This window comes from Chiloscyllium punctatum, chromosome 12, assembly GCF_047496795.1.
Source record: "Chiloscyllium punctatum isolate Juve2018m chromosome 12, sChiPun1.3, whole genome shotgun sequence".
NCBI classification, from domain to species: Eukaryota; Metazoa; Chordata; class Chondrichthyes; order Orectolobiformes; family Hemiscylliidae; genus Chiloscyllium; species Chiloscyllium punctatum.
In genome coordinates, this window is record NC_092750.1 from 64,402,692 (window position 1) to 64,425,709 (window position 23,018).

Sequence of the window (23,018 nt, forward strand, 5' to 3'; positions counted from 1 at the left end):
AAACCATACAACGCTTTATAAACAGATGCTGAAAAGGGGGCTTCATTATATGAATTTTAAGATGGAGAGACCACCCCGTCTGCCTGATTAAGGCAAAATTGTATGTACAACTTAAAATGTGTTTCAGTAACATTTTTTAAAAGACTGCAAACATCTTCTCCCAGTTACCTTGGTTAAAAATGGTTATCTTTTCCCAAATCTTTATCCCACAGTCCAAAAAGAAATTGGGCTCTACATTGTAAAAACTTTGAGTTTTGAGAAAGATCTTGTATGTACACCTTACCTTTAAGAGAGTTCACCTTTAAGGACTTCATTTGGTTTGTGTACACAATGGAGTGACTCTGTCTGCCAGTAATTCTCTGTGGGTTTGAAATATATACACATAGATACCATTTGGTTTGCTGTAATGCTTTAATGGTATAATAATCATTTGCACATCAGAGGTTGATTAATTCTGTTGGGCAGTTCATTTATAACAGTAAAACACATTATAAGTTATGAAGTAAATGTTACAGCAATGTTACTTCACAACTTATAATTCTTTTTACGGTCTTAAATAAACTATCCTCAGAGTGAATTAACTTCTGATGAGCAATTGATTGCTATACCTTTAACATGATGGGATAAAAGCCAGTAAGGGAGAATCTAGCCATCTCCCCTGATATTCAATGGCATTACCATCACTGAATCCTCTATTGTCAACATCCTGGGAGTTGGCCAGAAACTGAAGTGGAGCACCATTTAAAAATTGTGATCACAAGAGCAAGTTTTCTGTGGCAAATAACTCACCTCTTTTCTCCCCAGTGACTGTTTACCAATTTTTGTATGGAATACTCTCCGCTTGCCTGATTGGGTAAAGCTCCCACAACATTCAAGAAGCAACATTCAAAAAGCAGTCTGCTGACAGTCACCTTCATCATTCACACCCTTCACTATTAATGCACAGTGGCAGCAACGTGTACTACCTACAAAATGCAGTGCAGTGACCTAACAAGGCTCCTTTGTCAGCACTTGCCAAACCTGCAAATTTGACTAGAAGGCCAAGAGCAGCAGAGGGATTGGGAACTGGAGTTTCCCTTCAAACCACACACGCTATCCTGACTTAGAACGATATCACTATTCCTTCACTGTCACTGGGTACACTCACTGGAAGCCCCTTCCTAATAGCATTGTGATACCTACACCAAATTGATAAAATGATACAAAGACGCAGCTTGATTAGATTACTTACAGTGTGGAAACAGGCCCTTCGGCCCAACAAGTCCACACCGACCCTCCGAAGTGCAACCCACCCAGACGCATTCCCCTACACCTAACACTAAGGGCAACTTAGCACGGCCAATTCACCTAACCTGCACATTTTTGGACCGTGGGAGGAAACCGGTGTACACGGAGGAAACCCACGCAAACATGGGGAGAACGTGCAAACTCCACACAGTCAGTCACCTGAGGCGGGAAATGAACCCGGGTCTCTGGCGCTGTGAGGCAGCAGTGCTAACCACTGTGCCAATGTGCAGCTCACGACCACTTTCTCCATGGCAACTGGGATAGGCAATAAAGCTGACCTAAACAACGATGCTCATATCCCACAAATGAATTAAAAATAAAGATCGACTTGTTCTGTCAAGAGAAAGGTGGCCAAAATGTGAGAGGCATATATTGAGATAAAAATCATATAAGATAGAGAAAGGAAAGATGGGATCAAAAGATGGAGTTTAAAAAAATGAATGAGGAAGAAATGGAAAAATACAGAGATTCAATTGTTTTTACCCAAGGTGTAAGATTGTAGATATGGAGTCATGTAGTCTTTACAGCAAGGAAAAAAGAGCCCTTCACCCATCATGTCCATTTATCGATTGTGTAATTATGTAAAAATAAATAATAGCTAGTCAGTAGCCCATTTTACTTCTCTTAATGCCTTCAATCAGAAAAATAATTGGGAGAGATGTTAAACAAGGCCCTTAGACTAGCATATAAAGTCAGAAAAACAAAGATGCAAAGACCAAATCACAATTTAAAACAAGATTCATCTCGGAGGCCATGGGTGATCAATAGCAATAATCTTAAATACCTCTATCGGAGACGACCTTTACCAAACATACTTTTCCTTTTAAATGGTTAGCACAAACCTTTGTGATTTTTAAAAAATATAATAATTAAAATAAGAATAGAAATCTAAGGTTGTTCTAATGAAATGTTCATGAGGGAATAAAACCAGTTGTTAAATACGTCGGGTCTTTTTAATACAGACAGGAGGCAACTTGCTGTTGAAACCTGTCGTTATTTTTGTTTTTCAAGAAGTTACTACCAGGATGAGTGAAGGCGTCTAGACTAACCAACCACTTCTGATTCTCCATTGTATCCCTCTCCTGGGCCAGACCCACCAAGCTACCTTCCTAACCTACTTGGTGATTGTTACCCTTCCGTAATCAGCCCTGCAATCTTGTGTCTGCCCCGCCACTGCATCCACTGGAGACTCCCTCCAATCTCCCCTCTGGAATGCTCCAACCCACACAATCTTCACCATCAATTTCACTATGCCGTTCCACCTGTACTTTCGATGTTTGCTTTTCCTTTAACTCCACAGCCAAGCTCCCCACCAGCCCACAGTGATTGTCTTCATCTTGGCCTGCGGGAACACCCTCCTCCCATGTCACTAGCCCACCAACATTGATGCTCCCGCCAGTCCCACAATCTTACATTCCCTACTCAATCCTCCCCAATCTCAGAGTGGTGCTTTACCCCCAGCCATCTCGCTGTCAGCTTACTGGGCTCACACTCGCTGGGTGGAGCTTGGAGAAGCAAAGCAAGGTTAGTGGCCAGAGTCTGTTTTATACCTGTTCCTTCCAGTCTCCACATCACAACCCCTTGCAACCTGCCTCCCTGTAAATATTGGGGCTCCTTCCTCCCTAACTCCACTGTGCTGAGCTTCTGATCCCTTTTCGGATCACTGTGGGGGGGGAAAGGGGGTTGGTACTGAGCAAAGGGAGACAACGAAAAGCAAATAAATGCATCGGTTGCCATGTACTGAATGCGCTGAGTAAAAGAAAACACCCAAAGAGAAAATCAGTCAGAAGATTCAATTTTATTTCAAAGCTGAGATGCAAGAGACATTGCCATTATTAATAACACAGGTCACACGGTCAACACACAAACTGAATATATACACACCTCAATAAGAAAAAAAAACAAATGTACAGAAAAAAAACACACAAATCAAATTAAATAATACAATTGAAAGCATTTAATACCTTCAGAACCTCTTCCCATTATGTCGACAATGTGAATGCTTTTCACACTATCCTACATAAATATTGCCCAGGTAACAACTGACTTAAATAGCTTTACATTTACACTTTGTAAATGAGGTCATAAAATAAGCTGAAGCTACTCACTGCATAGGTTATATGGCCTCTGACCTACAACCCAATTTAACCTTCTGAACTGTATGATAATGTTTCTGGAGCCTGATTACAACTATCAGGTGTACTATACCATGAATTTAAAAACTATAAAGCCCAGGGTCTGCATAAAGTTTTCAAAAAATTCAACTAAGTTGGAAATCCTCAGTAATTGTAACCTGATATAGAAACGCTGTATTATCAGAAAAAGATTGAAAGTTAGTGAGAAATAAATGCTAATGAAATACTAAGGCTTCTTTGGCAATAGCTCCTAAACCCATGACCTGAATTACCTAGAAAGACAAGGGCAGCTAGTACACTGGGGACACCATCACCTCTAAATTCCCTTTCAAGCCAAACATCATCCTCACTTATATGTATAATGCTGTTCCTTCTTTATGGCTGGGTCCAAATCCTAGAGCTCTTTCCCTATCAGCATTTTGTGATTCAAGAAGACAACTTGTCAACACCTCCTCAATTAGGGATGGGCAATAACTGTTGGGAATTGACAGCGGTGCCCATATTCTTGGAATGAATAAAGAAACAAATCCACTGTGCTTCAAGCCAAGCCACCCTTCCTGAATATATTGTCTCAACTCCCACCTCAGTTTGGGAAACTGCGTGTTGTCTACTTATGACAACTTGTAGTTATGTTTAACTCATCCTCCAATTAATCTCATACACCATCTTTACCGTTGTAGGTTACACCATGAAGAGAGGATGTTACTAGTTCTCACCAATTTGTTTTGATGTGTTCAGTATGCTATTCAAAACCTTTAATTTCTTGAAGACCCCTTTCCCCATCCCAGTTCCTTATATGTGACCGTGTCCCTCTTTACAACCATTGATTGTACTGATCTGGCATGCGTTTTCAATTCACAGGGACAGATAATAGATACTTGTCCATACCCAAGTCATTAACTCAAGAGATTGCAATTCAAATGCTGGGCTAAAGAAAACAGTGTTTTTAAATGATGCTGCCAGTATACCACTCAGTCCATGGATACTCTTATTCAAAATGGTTTGTACTTTGCAGAAATCTTTCTTTCTAGTCACATTGCCAGTTGTTAATAATGTTAGGGCATTGGCTGGTAATATGCTATCAATTCCCACAGTTAATGGAGAAAATACACACATACACAAGAAAACGTGATCCATGTGGTGAAATTACTGACCAGTCTGACTGTTTCACTTTCCTACTGAGGACACAATATCAACTTGTATTTGTACAGCACTTTTAACACAGAAAAATGTCCCAAAACATATTGGATTTGGAGGTAACACGCTTATTGACCATACTGTACCTCTTACATCTCCAATTTGAAAAAAAATATTGATTGGGAGCAGATTGCCTGTGTTGAGATGTTGGGAGGACTTGCACAAGTGTCAGAAGATTTGCACTTTTTATACTTTTTTGACAATGATAAGTGGCATCAGCATAATAAGTGACAGTCCTGTGATTTATTTTTAAGAACACCAATCAATAACAATTAAAACAGGGTCAACATGTGAAGTAAATCTGACTTAAGCAGAAATTTTAGCCATAAAGTTTCTATTTTCCAGCCAGGCATCTTGAGTGAGATTACTAAGTTGGTGATTTGTGCAGTACATTAAAAGCACTCTTGCACTGTCTCCTTATTACGTGTTAGTTACTGGGTTAGGGCTATCTGGAAATAATAAAGTTATCACAAGCTAGCCGCCATTACTGCATCAAGTTGGGGCTAGATTTACATCCAGGTTCAGATTTGAAGGGCGCCCCCCCAACAACCCACCCTCCCATCCTGGCACCGTCCTCTGCCACTGCAGGAATTGCAAAACCTGCGCCCACACCTCCATCCAAGGCCCCAGTGGAGCCTTCCACATTCACCAATGTCATTCATTGTATCTGTTGCTCCCGATGGGGTCTCCTCTACGTTGGGGAGACTGGATGCCTCCTCGCAGAGTGCTTCAGGGAACATCTCCGGGACACCCGCACCAATCAACCACACCGCCCCCTGGCCCAACATTTCAACTCCCCCTCCCACTCTGCCGAGGACATGGAGGTCCTGGGCCACCTCCACCACCGCTCTCTCACCATCCAATGCCTGGAGGAAGAACACCTCATCTTCTGCCTCTGAACACTTCAACCCAGGGCACCAATGTGGACTTCATCAGTTTCCTCATTTCCCCTCCCCCCATCTTACCCCAGTTCCAATCTTACAGCTCAGCACTGTCCTCATGACCTGCAAATCTCCCTTCCCACCTATCTGCTACACTCTCCCCTCTGACCTATCATCTCTATCCCCACCCCCATTTACCTATTGTACTCTTTGCTTCCTTCTCCCCAGCCCCACCCGACCCATTTACCTCTCCACCCTGGAGGCTTCCTGCCTCTATTCCTGATGAAGGGCTTTTGTCTGAAATGTCGATTTTCCTGCTTCTTGGATGCTGCCTGACCTGCTGTGCTTTTCCAGCACCACCTTGATCTAAACTCTGGTTTCCAGCATCTGCAGTCCTCACTTTTGCCCAATATTCTGACCCACTGAGACAACGTGGCGATTGTAATCTGGAAACAAGTGGTGACATTTTTGCTGCCTGTTTGAGCAGCCTTTGTCATTATTTTGTTGCAATACAATCAAGGTAGAAATCAACTTGTTTTGATGCGAACAACTAGAAAATTATTTTAAATTGTTGAGATCAGGGATCAGTAAATGGAGAAAGTCTTGTGGTGGAGTGGATAGAGGCCCTGACACCAAGCCAGAAGCTTTGGATTTTAGTCCCCTGCAGGGCTAGTTGGCCACATAAGGGTCATTCGTAATGTGTCCAAAGCAGGTCAATTATCAACCTGTAACTTGTTTAAATACTGCCTTCGCAGGCAGGAAGAGTGAGAAAGTCAAAAGTCAGCCATTCTGGATACAGAGGGGCACCTACCGAGAATACCTTGTCTGCCGCATAGTCTAATATTCAATTATAGCATTTTAAAATCTTGCATTGTGAAATAACTCCACAGAGACCAGTCTCCCAGCACCAAGTCACCCTTTATTTACAAGTGAACAGTGCTTGACACTGAACCCAGCTAGCACAGAGCCAGCTCTCAGAGTGAACAGAACCCCTGACACTCTTGTTTATATCTGTCAGCCAGGGCCCCCTGATTGGGCCTGGTTAACAGCCCCAATCAGGGAACTCATATCCTATGAGCTCCACCTAACTGGTCTTGTTATAATCATTACGCACAGCTAAAACAGAAAACTAAGCAAAAATGGTACAGACAGTAATAGGGAGAAAAGCAGAGATTATGTGATAATCAGAAATTCTCCAATAACAGTGACTAGGAGAAAAATCTTCCACCATGAATGAAGCCCTACCCTGTAAACAATCCAAACTGACTGACACCGGTTTAATTCTGAAGCTCTGAAGAGTTTATCTAAACAATAATTTAAAGAGGTTCAATAAACAGAATTAAAGAAGGGGAAGGTCATTTGTAATATTTAACTTGGAAATGAATGCGTTCCAAGTGAGCTCAAGGATCAGTCGCAGGATGCAAGTTTTTATCTCAATTTGCAGAAATCACAGGCTAGATTTCCTAGTGGGCATCAGGAGCCCAATGTGAAAACTGAGCCCTGCCAACATTGTCAGTTTTCCCTTTGGAGCAGCATTTGGGGTGCCAGGTTACTAATGGGCTACCTTTGCCCTCACCATCATATCGAGGTCAATGGGTTGGCCCCCAATGCTGTGGGTCCACTAGTAGATCCATCCCTAGATCCAATGGGAGACATTGGCATTGGTTGAAGCAGGCAGGCAGGCGGGGCAGAAGCATGCCTGAGCATGGAGGGAACAATGGTCATCTACAGTGCAGTCGTCAGGTGAACAGGCCTCAATTATGGTCATCCGGATGGAGGGAAAAGATTCCTCAGTGGAAGTTATTACGGGTGTGATTAATTGTGTCTTTTCATCCCAGCCCCTTCATTGGAGCTGGGCATCTCAGACTTTGGACGGCCATCCGGGTGTCATAGGAGGTACCTCGAATGAGCTAGCAGCCTCTGGAGGTGTTGCCTCTTTGTCTGAGATTTCCTGCGAAGTCTAGCAATTCTATTGCCTGAGTGACAAGCCTTCACTGTGAGAATTGACGATGAAACTGGTGGGGAATAGCTGAGCCTTGATGTTACTGAATACATTATGACCTGGGCTTACTGGGAAATTATTGCAAACTCGGTTAACCTAACTTGTCCCTGCCAGCATGGTAGCCATCAACTGTAATAATGTTTCCCAACTTCACCATTTTTGAGGTCTGCTCACTTTATGAAGTCCAAAGATTCAATGTGTGTATCTCTATATTCTATCCCAGGATGTACAAGGCTCTGGTAAGGGAGTATTTGCTCCACACCCCAATTGACCTTGCTGGGTCATTCAGAGGGTGGTTCAGAGTCAATTACATCACTGTTATTCTGGAGTCACATGTCGGCCAGACTGGGGAAGGATAGTGAATTTTCTTCCAGATACAGGGCTATAGTGAAACAGTTAAGTTTTGGAACCATAAAATCCCTACAGTGTGGAAGCAGGCCATTTGGCCCATCAAGTACACACTCACCCTCCAAACAGCATTCCACCCAGACCTACTCTTCTATCCTATCCCTGTAACCTCACATTTCCCATGGCTAATCCACCTAGCCTGAACATCCCTGGACACTATGGATAATTTTGCATTGCCAATCCACCTAATCTGCGCATATTTGGACTTTTTAGCAGTTGTGAAGTTTTTACACAATCACAGATAGTTTCATGGTCAGCATTATTGAGACTAGCTTTCAATTCCAGATTTTATAAATTGAATTTAAATCCTACCAGGTGTTGGGATCTGAACTTACATCCTCAAATCATTAGCTTTGGCCTCGGGATTACTGGTCCAACAACATGACCACAATTACCCACCCCTCTGGGAACTTTGGTGTGGCAATCCCATGAGTCATTGGGAAACATGAATGCCCATATTGAATTTTTCAATCTTTTGATTTACTGAAATAGTCTACAGTTTGTAGAAATTTGTTATCTTGTAGGGATTTTCTAAATAGTGGTTGAAGCGATTATGATGTTTTCTATTTGTACATTTGAACAGCCACTTATCTAATATAATGGCAGCTAAATGCCTGGTACTCTGGTTGAGGCTCACTGCCATTGCTTCTCACCAATGCTGTAAAAATGGTATGTGATCCTCTTCACTGATAATTAACTTTTTCGATCCTTAGGCTCATAAGCAGCCTACCAGCTCAAGTCAAGACCCTACATAAACCTATCATGATTGGAAATACACTCAGCCAAAAGCCACGATACTCTCCTCAACTCCCTCTGCGTCAGCTACAGACTAACAGGAAATCCCTCCACAAGAGGGGAAGAGAGGTGAGTTGGACAGCTACACAGCCACCCTCAGCCAAAACAAGGCAACTGTTCTGTCAGTTCAAAGATTGTATTGCATGTGAAGCCTATCATTTACTGGAGTTCAAAAGGTTTTGGAAAGATCTAGAGTTTCAGGAGCCTTCTGTTGCTATACTTTGGATGAGTGTCTCTGCTGTGGTGAATCTGGGTAGTGCTAGGTACTGCGGGGTGACCGCAGAAATTTGGCACGTGGTTTGTTTTTGTTCCGTCTGCCCCTCATTGGCGACTTGTTTCTCTGGCTGGGCTCCACGCTACGGTGATTCTTGCTCAGACGCAGCTTGTTCCTTTTCTTCTTGTAGTCTTTCTGCCAGACCTGCTCGCAGTAGAAGTCCATCTTGGACGGATAGTTGATGAGGGTCATGATGTTCTTGTACCAAGGCTGAGGGCTATGGCCAGGGCCCAGAAGGGAACGGTCCTTCACAGGGCCAGCTAATTGCTCAAGGCTTTCGTGCAGGTTCACCATCTGCTCAGCGGGGATCACATGCAGTCGCAGCTTCAGCAGGGTCCAGCGAAAACCATGGTCCTCAATTTGGCAATGGTAGGTACCAGCGTCCCGGCGATCTGTCTGGCGAATCAACAACCCTTGCTCTATTGAAATGATCTGGTCTCCAAAGGTAACCTATGGGTAAACATTACATTGAATTCTTCCAGTTTCATTTCATTGAGAAATGCACCCAAGCTACATACCAACCATACTGTGGGGTGGGGGCAGGAGGTGATAAACAAACTGTGGGACTACCAAATCTCCCTGTTCTTGTGTCATGCCAACAGGCAACCTTTTTCCTAAACATCTGCCACCTTATCTTTGTTACAGAATAGAGTGGCAATCCTTGTCACTGACAAAGCATAGGAAATTCAGTGTCTGCGTTATTCTTTTGTGGTCATCACCCAGCTATTATTGTAGATGCAATGAACTAAAGACAGGCCTTTGTTTGCATGTGTGCATTCACGCTTGTGTGCGCAGTCACACTTCAGGGCAGGGTCTGAACATATCACTGTGGGGAAAGGGATAGACCTGAGCTCCTGGAGTTTGGGTGATGGGGGGGGTTGGGGGGGGGGGGGGGGGGGGGGGGGGGGGGAAAGAGGAGACCATATGTAAGTAGTAAAAGCAGGCCCAGGAGTGGGAAAATTTGGAAATTTGAGTTTGAGTGGAATGCTAGGGGCATTCGGGGCTATTTGGAAAGGGTAGTTCTAAGCCTAATAACCTGGTACAAACCGAGTCGGAAAGCAGTTAATCCAACAGCTGATTTAGTCACCAATGTGCATTCGGAACCTGCCACAGTCAATGTTTTCTGCCATCCAGGAGGTGGAGTCTGTCTTTAAATAGGCAGATCAGGCTCCAATGAAAATTCAGAATAGGGCTGAAATATTAACTCTGGCCTGAAGGGGGAAGCACCGTAACCGTTCCCTTGGGTCGAGGACCATAGAGATTTTATTTTAAATGTCCTCGTGGGTCTAAGAGGAGGATTGCTGATACAAGCTCCTGCCAAGACATGCCTCTCCATTCTTACCCACAGGAACCTCCTGATATGCCTTCACTGTGACTTACTAAGTACTGGCATAGTGTCAGCTGGCTGCTTCCTGATGCCTAGTTTGCCTCTCCTATCTGCTGACATGCAGGTCAGGCCCAGGGCAAAATCACCTAGGCCTCACTCTGTCGAGTTTGACAGTTAAGGTTTTCTCGGCTTGGACTCTGTGTGGGTGGGACGAGCATGGGTGTGTGCGTGGTACTGGGGGCGAGGGCTAATTTCAGTAACCAAGCAGTGATGTGCTTTGTGGTCTCTGAGCAGTGAAGGAGAAATAAGGGGCTCCTCAGCAGAGCAGGTCGTCTCGTTCCTCTGCAGACAACGTCATTGCCATTCCTCTGAAATGGGTCAGCACTGGCAGTAATTCAGAGAGCCAGTGTCATCTCTCTCAACGGGTGTGGTTATGCCACAGGACTGAGGCTGTAAGAAGTTGGGACTGCTTTCACTGGAGACAGGAAGGCCCAGAGGAGATTTGATCGGGGTTTTCAAAATCCTGAGTGGGCTGGATATAGGGTGTGGCTGTTCCCACTCATAAAACAAGCAAGAACAAGAGAGGGCATAGATTTATAGACTCATGTGGCACAGGAAAAGACCCTTTGGTCCAACCCATTCATGCCGACCAGGTAACCCAAACATAACTAATCCTATTTGCCCCGTAAACCTTTCCTCTTCATTTACTTGACCAAATGTCTACTAAATGTTTTAAATGTACCTAGCTCCACCACTCTTTTTCAGTAGCTCATTCTATACATGCACCACCCTCTGTTTGACAAGGTTGCCTCTCAGATCCTTTTCAAATCTTTGCCCTCTCACTTTAAACCTGTGCCCTCTAGTTTTGGACTCCCCTATCCTTGGAAAAAGGACCTTGGCTGTTCACCTTATCTTTGCCCCTCATGATTTTATAAATTTGAAATGATGTGTAAACGAATGACGTGAGGAAAAAAAAACTGTTTTCACGTAGTGAGTAGTTCGGGTATGAAATGCAGTGTCTGGAAGTGGAATGGAGGCAGGTTCAACTGAGGCATTCAGGAGAGCACTGGATGATTATCTGGATCAAAATGGTGTGCAAGGGTATTAGTAAAAGACATGAGAGAGATCTGGATCAAGTGGACCAATAGGCTGTAGAGTGGCAGACGGAGTTTAATTTGAATAAATGCATTTTGGTGAAACAAACAAGGGTAGTGTTCTAGAACAGAGAGACCTCGGGGTTCAGGTACATTATTCTTTGAAGTTTGTGTCACATGTCGACAGTTTGGCTAAGAAGGCGTTTTGCAAGTCTGCCTTCATTGCTCAGACCCTGGAGTTGGGATGTCAAGTTGAGGTTATATAGGACATTGGTGAGGCCTCTTCTGGAGTACTGTGCACAGTTCTGTTAGAAGGAGGATATTATTTAGCAGGACAGATTTCAGAAACAAATTACCAGGATGTTGCCAGGAATGGAGGGTTTGATTTCAGATTGAGAGGCTGAATAGTTTGGGACTTTTTTCACCAGAGAATAGGGGCTTGAGGGATAACCTTATAGAGTATTATAAAATCATGAGGGGTATAGATAAGGTGAATGGCAGGTGTCTTTTCCAGATGGTAGGGGATTTCAAGTCTAAGGGGCACATTTTTAAGGTGAGAGGAGAAAGATTGAAAAAAGACATGAGGGGCAACTTTTTTTTTTTACACAGAGTCATTCATGTTTGGAAGTAGCTTCCAGAGGAGGTAGTGGATGCAGGCACATTTACAACTTTTAAAAGACATTGGATAAGTACACGAATAAGAAATGTTTGGGGGGGATACGGGCGCAGCACAGGCAGGTTGGGTGAGTTTAGTTTGGGATTATGGTCAGTGTGGACTGTTTGGACCAAAGAGTCTGTTTCCGTGCTGTTTGACTCTATGACTAGGGAATAGAACTGGTGCAGTTTTAATGTCATAACAATTCTGTGATGGCATCACCTGAAGGGAAAAGGTTGGTGGCAGGAGTCAAACCATGGGAAAAACCTGGTCCTCTAAACCTCACTGTCCCAGATCTTAGGTTGCCAACATCAGTGAAAACTCTCAGCCAGATTCCAACCCACACCGACCTCCTGTTCACCCCCAACACAACTCTGTGGCATTCTCGCTGTTCTTCAGGTGGAAAAGTCTTACTGGGAGTTGAAGCAGGTGGGAGAAGGGTGGGGAAAGGACATGATACCCATGAAAAGGAATATTGTACTTTGACACCATTCCAGCTTTACTGGCAACGTCCTAGTGTGTGCTTATTTGGTCCATAGCATGGTTTATTATAATACCCACCCCGTAAAGTAAGCCCTTACCTCCTGCAACAGCCCATTCAGGTCGTCCGTCTCCACCAACCAGCTGACAGTGGCAAGCCGTGATTTGGGTATACATTCCAGGTATGTACTGTTCCCCTCAACAACAAACATCGCCTTCTCCTCAGTCCAGGTGTGCATGGCCCCTACAGCGAACATGTAGAAGGGGGAGGTTGATTAGTGACAGGGTCAAATTTAGGTGCACCGACTGTATTACCACACCTTCATGCCACAGTTAACCCAGCCTCAATGGTTACTCTTCAATGTGAGAGGTTATGGGAGTAACCTTTCTGGAGCAGTGAAGTGAAAATAAAACTACTCATATTTTCCAAATTTGTACCTGATGGGGAAAAGGCCAAAATGATTCTACCATCTGTGGCCACTGCTAATTACTGAAGATATTTTTTAGTCAAATGTCTAGACATTGCAGCAATTATATTGAGATGAATGGCTATACCGAAAGGGAGCTGACAAGTAACCTTCACTTTAAATTTACCTCAAACTCCTTAGCAGCTGTCCATCTGCTTACGACAGATATTGCAGTGTGGGAATGGAATTCAAAGCTTCACGGAGTACAGTCCAAAGCAGCTCTCTCCAACTGGAGTGAGGGATTTCCAGTACATTTGCAGCTCACACCAAGTATCATTGGCTATTCATGACTGAGTATGTCAGGGTGGGGCCATGAGTTCAACATCAAATTCAGAAAACTGCCGAATGAACGCAAACTCACTAAAAGTTATATTACCAAATCGAAAATCCAGTTAGTTCTTAAATCCAAGACTCGTTGGATAAATTGAAACACTTTACGACAACACTCCAATGTACCATTACCATTATCTGAACCCAGTGACAGTCAGGAGAGGGTCTTTCAGTCCATCTAACTTGCTGTCCAATTTGTGTGGAAAATAAATGATTTGTATCGCATTTACCCCTCTTTACTCCACAACCTATACTAAAAAAATTGCTTATTTCAGTCCTGTCACAACATTTCTTCAGTTATCAATTTGCTTAGCTACACCTCATTTCCACCTGCAAGCTCCTGGTTCCCATTAATGGACTACTCTTTCTCTCATACACACACATCCTGGCAATTCTCCTGCTCATCTCATAAGTTCAATTAATTCAGACACAGATGCATATGGTGGACAACTGGTCTCCTGATTCACTGCAGAATGATTCTGCAATGGTAAGATAATTTCTGGTTAGTTTTCTGTACCGCTAGTCATTTCCTGAAACTCCTCAGGACTGACTCCTCCATTAACAAGGTGCAAGGAGCTCATGGATTTCTGTGGTTCCAAGATTGAGGCCATCAGATCGACTAACTCGGTCACTTCCCTCCTCTTATCCACCCGTAGATCAAACCCCCTCCACCGACATGTCGCTGGCTCCCAAATACATGCCAGTCTTTCCCAGAACTCCATGGCGGAATTTCTCCAATAAAATGTCGGCTGAAATGGCTCTTGTCAAAGTCACAAAATACAAACTAACCCTCCTCATCCTTCTTGACCTGTTTGCAGCCTATATTTCAGTAACTCGAAAGTTTGAACCTCTAATGCTTGCTTTGTAGGAGAGAGGATTGTCCTATTATAACAAGAATGTTACTTTGTTTAGTTAAATGCAAGGAATTGAGAGAAGGCAGCTAACGTCACGATCAGCATGATTGCTGGCAGATTAATTGCAATGTTATTGTTGAATATGGTTACAAACTAGTGGCCAAAAAATCCAAATCCAGGGTGGCTTGTCACCTCTAACCCCAAGGTTTGAGTCTAGTGACCCTGCAAAGCTCATGTAAGATTGTGCATACTCAGATGATTAGCATCTGTACCAGACCTGGCGCGATGTTAAAAGGGCAGTGAAATCATCATTAGCCTGCTCCAACTCACATGGTGTCAAATCTGAGAGAGTACGATGACACCAATCCAAAGCATTTTACCCACCGTTCAGCATGTCCTGTGCCTGACCCTGAAGTGATTGGTGCTGACAGAGGAAGACAAAAGTGAACTTTGATGTCCCATTCCTCTTTGCTGTACACGTTCACACCCGTACAGGATTACACAGAGCCAGCCAGCTGCCAGTATTTTTCTAGCAAGGCAGCCTACTAATCTTACAAACCCTCTGATCATTATTTCTCTGAAACCCAAGCCATGATTAAGCCTTTTGTGGGTGAATTTGTGGCTTGTGAAGAGAGAAGGTCCTGGACGACATTTGAAGGCAGCCTGACCCTTCAGGCACCGATCAGGTTCCACATTCGTCACTGCGCCAACCTCTTTATTGCATCTCACTTTGATTTGATTTTAAAGCCTCATTCCTCAGTGACCACCAAGCTGTCTTCCCCACCCCCGCACCCCTCCAATGCCATCGAGCAAGCCATGTGTGCCCATTCTCATTCAGCTCACTCAGTGCTTGAGATTTAAAACTGTATCACTGAGCAAGGAAGGAGCACATCCATTAATGTTCTCAATCCTGACCATTGTGCAGTGGCTGCTGGCGAGAGTGGCATTGATATGCTGACTTCCAAGACTGAATAGTTCCACAACACTCACATCGCGAAGGGCAACCTGAACAGCGATGACGAAAAATTTGTAAGACCTCATTTAAATATTGATCACCATGTTAGGTGCTCAACTCCCAAGCAAGCTTTGAGTAAATGAGGGTCAGTGTTAGGGTAATATGTGGAAGGGTTTAAAAGCCGGTTCTTTGATAAGATTGCAAATAGCTAGTTTGTGATATCTTGTTCCCTTTCATCTTTTGCCAGTGCCTTTAACTTCACACACTGTTGGCTCATGAGGTTATATAGATTGGAGCTTGGTGTACACAAAAAGTTTCTTACATCCTTGATCAGAAACAAATCCTGATCTCTACTTATTCTGCTTCACATTCAAACAACTTTCCAAGTGGACAGTGTCTTTTAATTTCGAAATAGATGAAGTCTGTGCTGTTTTACTGTACAATTGTTCCCTCGTATTACATTAGTAAAATAAATTAGAACGTTTTGTAAGCTTTTACTAAATGCCCTCTCACGAATTGCTCTGGTTGTTCTCTCTAACACCTCTTTCTATTTCAGGTTAACACTTAACCTTTTACTGTGGTTTGAAAATTCTTTGCATTACTCCTTAACTTTTCTGGTGCCAGTGAGCTACCTTCCCGAACCGCCACAACCTTTGGGGATGTAGGTACATGCAGAGTGCTGTCAGGGAGGGAGTTCCAGGATTTTGATCCAACGACCCTGAAGGAACAGTGATATATTCCTAAGTCAGGATGGTGTGTGGCTTGGAGGTGAACATGTAGGTGGTGGTGTTCCCAAGAGCCCTTGTCCTTCGAGGTGATGGAGGTCATGGACTTGGGAGGTACGTCAAAGAGGCCTTGAAGAGTTGCTGTAATGCCTCTTCTAGATATCCAAATAAAACAGGCCTCCTCTTTCACTTCTGTCCAGCTGATTGTGTCAATTGGAAGGATTGTTTTCATCTCTTTTTGCCTTCTGTATTTGAAAGCTGCAACACTGGAAAATTACTTCATTGTTTGCTAAAAAAAAGGCCTTTTCCACAAATCTAATTTAAAGTCAAACAGTTTAACAAGGCTTTTTCTTAAATGCAGGGGAGTTTCAAAGATTACATTCAGGAATGGGTGACCTCTTCGTTCATTTGTGATACTTACCTCCCTGGTTGAAGCACTGAGTCAAAGGATCTCCATTCAGAGTGACCTGTCGAGTGTGTCTTCTGCAAGCAAACATAGCAGCAAGGGGTCAGGTTCAACAGCAATCCATTGAAATCGCAGTCTAAAGCACTCTCTTTTATCCTGTGGTTTATTTGAACTGTATCCAACAGTCATGTGTTCAGATGACTTGTGTCAGTGGCCAAATCTGTTGCCTTGGGAAGGCTTTTGAAAGCTGCCCAATCCATAATAGTTACCTCACAGATAGTCTGTTTATGTGGTGAAATTAGAGAGTAATAATTGCATTTAATGAGGGGAGGGTGTGTTGAATGCTTATATATTAAATGGATCCCCAGGAGATTTATAAACTGGAAACTAATCCAAAACTTTGAGGTGTTTACAATATATATATATTCTTATTATTTTAATGAATGGCCACCAGTGAACTACAAGCAGGGATTTAATTGAAGGGTTGGTATGGATTATTTATAGAGAATTGGATACTGGAAATGTGTGACAGCCCGGAATTTAATTGAGGAGTTTATGTGCTTTAAATATGAAATACTCAATATGAAATTTCATAGGAAATATGAAAACTGTGCATGTATTATCGAAGGATTTTGATCCCTATTTTCTTCAGGGCATACTATTGGAGCACCTAACAAGATAGCAACAAAATAAGGGATACCTATGCTAATGATTGCTCTGCACTGTCATCATTCAAAGCCAATAATGAGGTACAAAACGTTTAATGTATTCACGTAATCCTGGTGATGCACATTTTGGGTAGTATCAGTGTTCGAAGTCTGGTGACAGAATCAAGAATATTCAACACCAGTTCAACGACACTCCTTGTGTAAAATTCGCAAAGTCTCTCATTATGATGTTTCAGAAAAGGTGTGCCATTTTAATGTCTTCTAGGGTTCAGAAGAGATTTACCAGGAATTTGCTGGAAGCTTTGAGTTATAATGATAGGCTGAATAAGCGGAGACTTCTTTCACTGGAGCATAGAAGGTTGAGAGGTGACCTTATAGAGGTTTGTAAAATCATGAGGGGTACAAATAGTGGGCGGCACGGTGGTTAGCACTGCTGCCTCGCAGCGCCAGAGACCCGGGTTCAATTCCTGCCTCAGGCGACTCTCTGTGTGGAGTTTGCACATTCTCCCCATGTCTGCGTGGGTTTCCTCCGGGTGCTCCGGTTTCCTCCCACAATCCAAAGATGTGCAGGTCAGGTGAATTGGCCATGCTAAATTGCCCGTAGTGTTAGGTAAGGGGTAGATGTAGGGGTATGGGTGGGTTGCGCTACGGCGGGTCGGTGTGGACTTGTTAGGCCGAAGGGCCTGTTTCCACACTGTAAGTAATCTAATCTAATCTAATCTAATCTAATCTAAAATAGGATTAATGATAGGTATCTTTTCCTAGGATGGGAGATTTCAAGCCATGGAGGTGTATTTTTATGGTCAGAGGAGAGAAATTTTAAAAAAAAGGTGGCAAATCTTTACACGGAGGGTGATTCGCGTGTGGAATGAACTTCCTGAGGAAGTGGTGGATGAGGGAACAGTTACAATGTTTAAAAGACACAAAGATAAGTACATGAACAGGGCAAGTTTGGAGGAATATGGGCCAGGAGCGGACAGGTGGGACTATTTTAGTTTGGGATTACATTTGGCATGGACTGGCATAACAAAGACCAAAGAGGAAGGTTTTAAGGGCGATTTAAAGCAGAGGAGGGGAGGTAACGAGGTGGAGAGATTTCGCCATGATTTTTCAGAGCCTACTGCCTCCCAGCAGAAGAATGCAGGTACTGTTGGAATGGTTAAATTGGAGATGCTCAAGAGGCCAGAATTAGAATACTGCAGGGTTGTAGGGCTGGAGTAAATTAGAGACAGGAAGGAGCAAAATCATGGAGAATTTTGAAAATGAGGATGAGACTTTTAAAATTGAGGCATTGTTTAAATGAGAGTCAATGGAGGTTAATGAACACAGGTGATGTGTTAACAAAATTTGGTATAAGTCAGAGTTTTGCAGAGGAGAATGTGAGGGACCATTTGGGAGTGTATTTGAATGGTCGAGTCTGAGGGTAACAAGAGGCATGGATGATGGTTCCAGCAGCAGAAATGTTGAGGCAAGGACAGAGTCAGGCAAAGTTACAGAGGTGGAAGTAGATGGTCCTAGTGGTGGGAATGGTTTGAGCAATTGTGTTGGAGGCTGCAAACAGGTCAAGAAGCATCAGAAGGGTTAGTTTGCCTTTATCACGTCCACGTTGTGTTTTGTGACTTTGACAAGAGTCATTTCAGCAGAAACTATATTGGAGAGATTCCACCACGGAGTTCTGGGAAAGACGGGTGTGAATTTGGGAGTCAGTGACATGTCGGTGGGGAATGAGGCGATAGATTTGTTAAACTGTTTTCACTTCAGGGATCAAATATGACCGAAAGCTGATGGAATGCTAAATCCAATAAGGAATTTGGAACAAACCTCATTTTTCAGTGAGCAGGATTGGATGTGGAGTAGTGAGGCAATAACATTGAAGCATTTAAGATGATTTACATGAGGAAAGAATGAATGGAAGGTTATGCCGAAAGGGTGAGATGAAAAGGTCTGGAAGGTGATAAAGTGTGCTGCATTAAGACCAACTTTAACCAGCCTGGTCTGTTTCTATGTTGTACCATTCTACGTAAAGGCACCTCTCTGTGGTAGCTGTGGAACTGTTTCTACAGAGTTCCAAATAGCTGTGTGCCATATGTACAGGATCTCTAGACTGTCCAGCTTGCATTCACGCCAATGAGAATGGCCGCCATGCGAAATGCAAATATTCCATTGCTGAGAGTTGGGTTAAGGCACATTACTGGAAGCCAGAAATTCTACAACTGAGGGTCTATGTTCTGTCAGACCTAGGAATGTACGCTGTCACACAAAGTGCTGCTTAGTTCATTTGCTATATCTCTTGATTGATTAATGCAAACCCTAATGCTTGGAATCCACTGACGAGTGTTCGATCTTATGTGATGCTCAGCAATACACTGCAGTGTTTGCTCTCAGGTGGTCAGGCATGGATTGGAACCAAAGTGATGTTGAAATGCTAATGTGAAACTATATTTGAACTGACCTCCCCCTGGTCAACTTCTCTAGGATGGAGAGAGAAGATGGTGCACATGGGCACATTCTGAGGCTAAATACAATGGGCTGTATCAGACATTAGTAAGGCCACATTTAGAGGACTGAGTTCAGCTCTGGCCACTCTGCTATAGGAAGGATGTTCTTAAACTTGCAAGGGTGCAAAAAAGATTTACAAGGATGTTACTGAAAATGGCGGACTTAAGTCATAAGGAGAGGCTTGATAGGGTGGAACTTTTTTCCCTGGTGCTTAGGAGGTTGAGGGGTGACTTTATAGACCTCTATAAAATCATGTGGGGCATAAATAAAAATAGTAAAGGTCTTTTCCCCAAGGTAAGTGAGTCCAAATCTTGAGGGCATAGGCTTAAGGTGGGAGAGGAAAAAGTTAAAAAGTATCTAAAGGGCCTTTTTCACGCACAAGGTATGGAATAAGTTGCCAGAGGAAGTGGTGGAGGCTGGTACAATTACAACATTTAAAAGGCATCTGGACAGGATAGGAAAGCTTTAGAGGGAATGGGTTAAACGCTGGCGAATGGAACTAGTTCTGTTTAGGAAACCTGGTTGGTATGGGTGGGTTGGACGAAAGGGTCCGTTTCGGTGCTGTATGACTCTAGCTAGCAGCTAGTTGTAAATTCCTTGTGTCTGGGTGAGTTTGATAAGGTGAGCAAAAACAGTGAGGTGGGGCGGGGGGTGGTGGTGGTAATTACTTTTGAAAATATCCTATACACGATAGACAGGTCAAGCTTCAGTCTCTTTTACATCTGGGCAGTTGTGGTGTGACGACGCTGGCACGCTGGCATGGTAACAAGCCAACAAAACATTACTCAGGCAAAGCAATTACCGCAGCGACTGACTGACCTGCGACTGCTGGGTAGGTAGGTGCTGCAAGAGCTTCCGTTCCACGTGCAGTAAGGGTCCCTCGCCAAGCAGCATTCAGCACAGCCCTTACCATACAGATCACACTGGTACAAGGAGACCTGGACCAAGCCACTCTTTGAGCCAAGGTACAACCACTGCTGCAATGAAAAACATTGTTATCTAATAATTTCAAGGCACTATTCTTTAAGCTCAGATCACAGCACAGCAGGAGGCCAGGAGACCCATTCTGCTTATACCAGCTCTTTGAATGAGCTGATAATTTAGTCCCATTGACTCCCCCTTCTCTCCCCATTGTCCGGACTGTGTTATCTTTTTTTTAACAAGTCTGGAAAGTTACTGTTGAATCCGTATCACCTTCACAGTGTGCCCACACTCACTTCAGGACAAGGGTCTCAGGAGGACTTCTCTGCTCCTCCTCGACACTGAGGCCCTTTACATTGAGCTGAGAGTGTAGACAGGGTCTCAAGTTTAATGTCTTATCTGAAAGTGCTGTGGAGACTGGGTCTGGATTTTATACACCAGTCCGGCTCCAAGATTTGCTCTGACATTGAGTCAGTGGCACGGACATTGAACCAGAAATCAAAGGACAGAATGGCACAGTGCATTGTGCCCACCGTCCTCCATTGAGATACCCACGACATACGGGAGCATGCAGCTCGTGCCAGTTCTCTGGTATAACCCTCTGAGACAGACAGAGTTAGAGACACTCAGATTCAACAGCGGCTCGGTAATTATAGTGATATATGGGTTCTGAAACCGGAAAAAAATGTTTGGTGTCTGAAAATCTCTCCCAAGTTTCAACTTATCAATTTTAATATGTGGCCAGCATTCCCTGAGGAAGAGCGGACATGAAAAGGATCAGAAAGCGATGTCACTGTGAAAGCTTCCCGCGACAACTTTTCCGAGACCTCCTGCTTAAAACCCAAAAGGTCAAAAGGATTGAGAGGCCCCACTCATACTGAAAATCAAAATCAAGTGAGCTTTTGACCTTCTGCTCCATGGGAGGGCTTCTGTCCTGCCTGAGCTTGCTTAGAGATACCTGTACCACCCTAGTATAGTCCATCTACCAGGCCCGCTGTCAAGGAAAGGCCGCCAGCATTCCTAGAGATCCATCCCACCCTGGCAATGTTTTTCTACAACCTCTACCATCGGGGAAAAGGTACAGAAAGCTCAACATTTGCACCAGCCAGTTTCACAACAGTCTCTATCCTACCATTGTTAGAATACTGAATGGACTCACAAACTCTTAACATTCGCCTGTACCTGTGTTTTTATTTTTGCGGCTGTTTACCTATTATTTACAATCTATGCTATTTAATTATGTGATCTGCCTGTATTGCTCGCAAGACAAAGCTTTTCACTGTGCCTTGGCACACATGCCAATAAATTCAATTCAATTCAGTACCACCTGCCAGTGTCCCCAGAGCAGATCACACCTGGCACTTCAAACACAGTTTACCTCCCTGCCTCATGGGTCAGTGAAAAACACAGTAAGAGTTACTGTTTCGTTTAATTCCTGCTTCTTTTAAATATTATTCAGGGCATGGACATTCCCTCACTGTGGGGTGGCAGAACATGAGGTCATCTGCCCGGGCACTAAGCTACCAAAGTACAGGCTGAACACATGACTGAGAGAAACGAGATACCCATGTGCCAGGATATCTTTTTTTGCTCCAAGAACTACTGATGCTTGTGTTGTACAGCTGGGCACCGTGAAATTCTGTCAATCTTTTTCGTAATTGGACAGTTTCTTGGGTTGTTGATTTTAGAAGTTAAATGTGAACTTTTGGACTGGATCAGCTATGAGAAGTACTCTCTGCTCTATTACTTCCTGGATATAATTTTCATAGTCTGTCACTCAGGATGTTATGGTCTTGAATTCAATGCGACGATTTGATTACGGCTTATCACAAATAATTATCAAATATTCAGAATACACTTGCTTACCCGCTTTCTGGACAGGTTCAATGAAGTGATGGGTGATTTGTCCTGAAGAGAAATTAAATCATAATAAGAGGGCGGCACACTATTTATGATGTTCAGAGTTGAAACTTTTTTCTGACATTTTTGTTTAAAGCTCAGGAGCAGCAGTGGACAAGAAAAACATAACTATTTCAATATGTCCTTGAGGGAAAGGAATCCTGCCAGAATTGATCCTGTATGTAACGCCAGTGAATTACCCACTATCCTCCTGAAGTGCTGTAGAAAACCACTCTTGAGCAATGATGACATTAGGATGGCACTGTGGCTCAGCAGTTAGCACTGCTGCCCTTTAATGTCAGGGACCCAGGTTTGATTCTGCCCTTGGGCGCCTCTGGAGATTGCCCATTCTCCCTGTGTTTACATGGGTTTCCTCTGGGTGCTCCAGTTTCCTCCCACAGTCCAATGATTTGGGGATTGGGCATGCTGGATTTCCCTATTGTATCCAGAGAAGTGTAAGCTAGGTGGTTTAACCATGGGAAATGCAGGTTTATAAGGAGGGTGGGTCTAAACGGGTGTGGACTGAATGGCCTGCTCCCACACTGGAGGGACGCTATTGATGACGAGTAACAAATGTTGGTCCAATCCGTAAACTAGCAAAATATATTTTTCCCTCCAGTAGAGCACATCATTGGGTGAGCTTCTTTCATTCCCTCAGGTTTTTCTTTAGACAGAGCATAGTACGTTGGCCTCCTTACTCCCAAAGCCCCTGCAGAGTGGACTCTGCATCAAATGGCCAATGCAAAGGCCCCTTTCTGA

General features: G+C 43.6%; 1 protein-coding gene across 2 annotated transcripts in view; it reads right to left on the reverse strand.

Moving 5' to 3' along the window:
* Nucleotides 1-3,066: 3,066 nt before the first annotated feature.
* The window catches only part of sema3h (sema domain, immunoglobulin domain (Ig), short basic domain, secreted, (semaphorin) 3H), a 169,155-nt gene continuing 149,203 nt past the window's right edge, over nt 3,067-23,018 (reverse strand). The window contains exons 13-17 of one of the 2 annotated variants that reach the window (XM_072582670.1): nt 22,227-22,268; nt 20,259-20,413; nt 16,288-16,349; nt 12,637-12,779; nt 3,067-9,429 (exon numbers count right to left, since the gene is read on the reverse strand). In XM_072582670.1, coding sequence (XP_072438771.1) covers nt 8,965-9,429; nt 12,637-12,779; nt 16,288-16,349; nt 20,259-20,413; nt 22,227-22,268 — 867 coding nt within the window. In that variant the 3' untranslated portion in view covers nt 3,067-8,964. Of the gene's footprint in view, nt 9,430-12,636; nt 12,780-16,287; nt 16,350-20,258; nt 20,417-22,226; nt 22,269-23,018 lie in introns of both variants that reach the window. The other variant, XM_072582669.1, reaches the window with a different exon arrangement.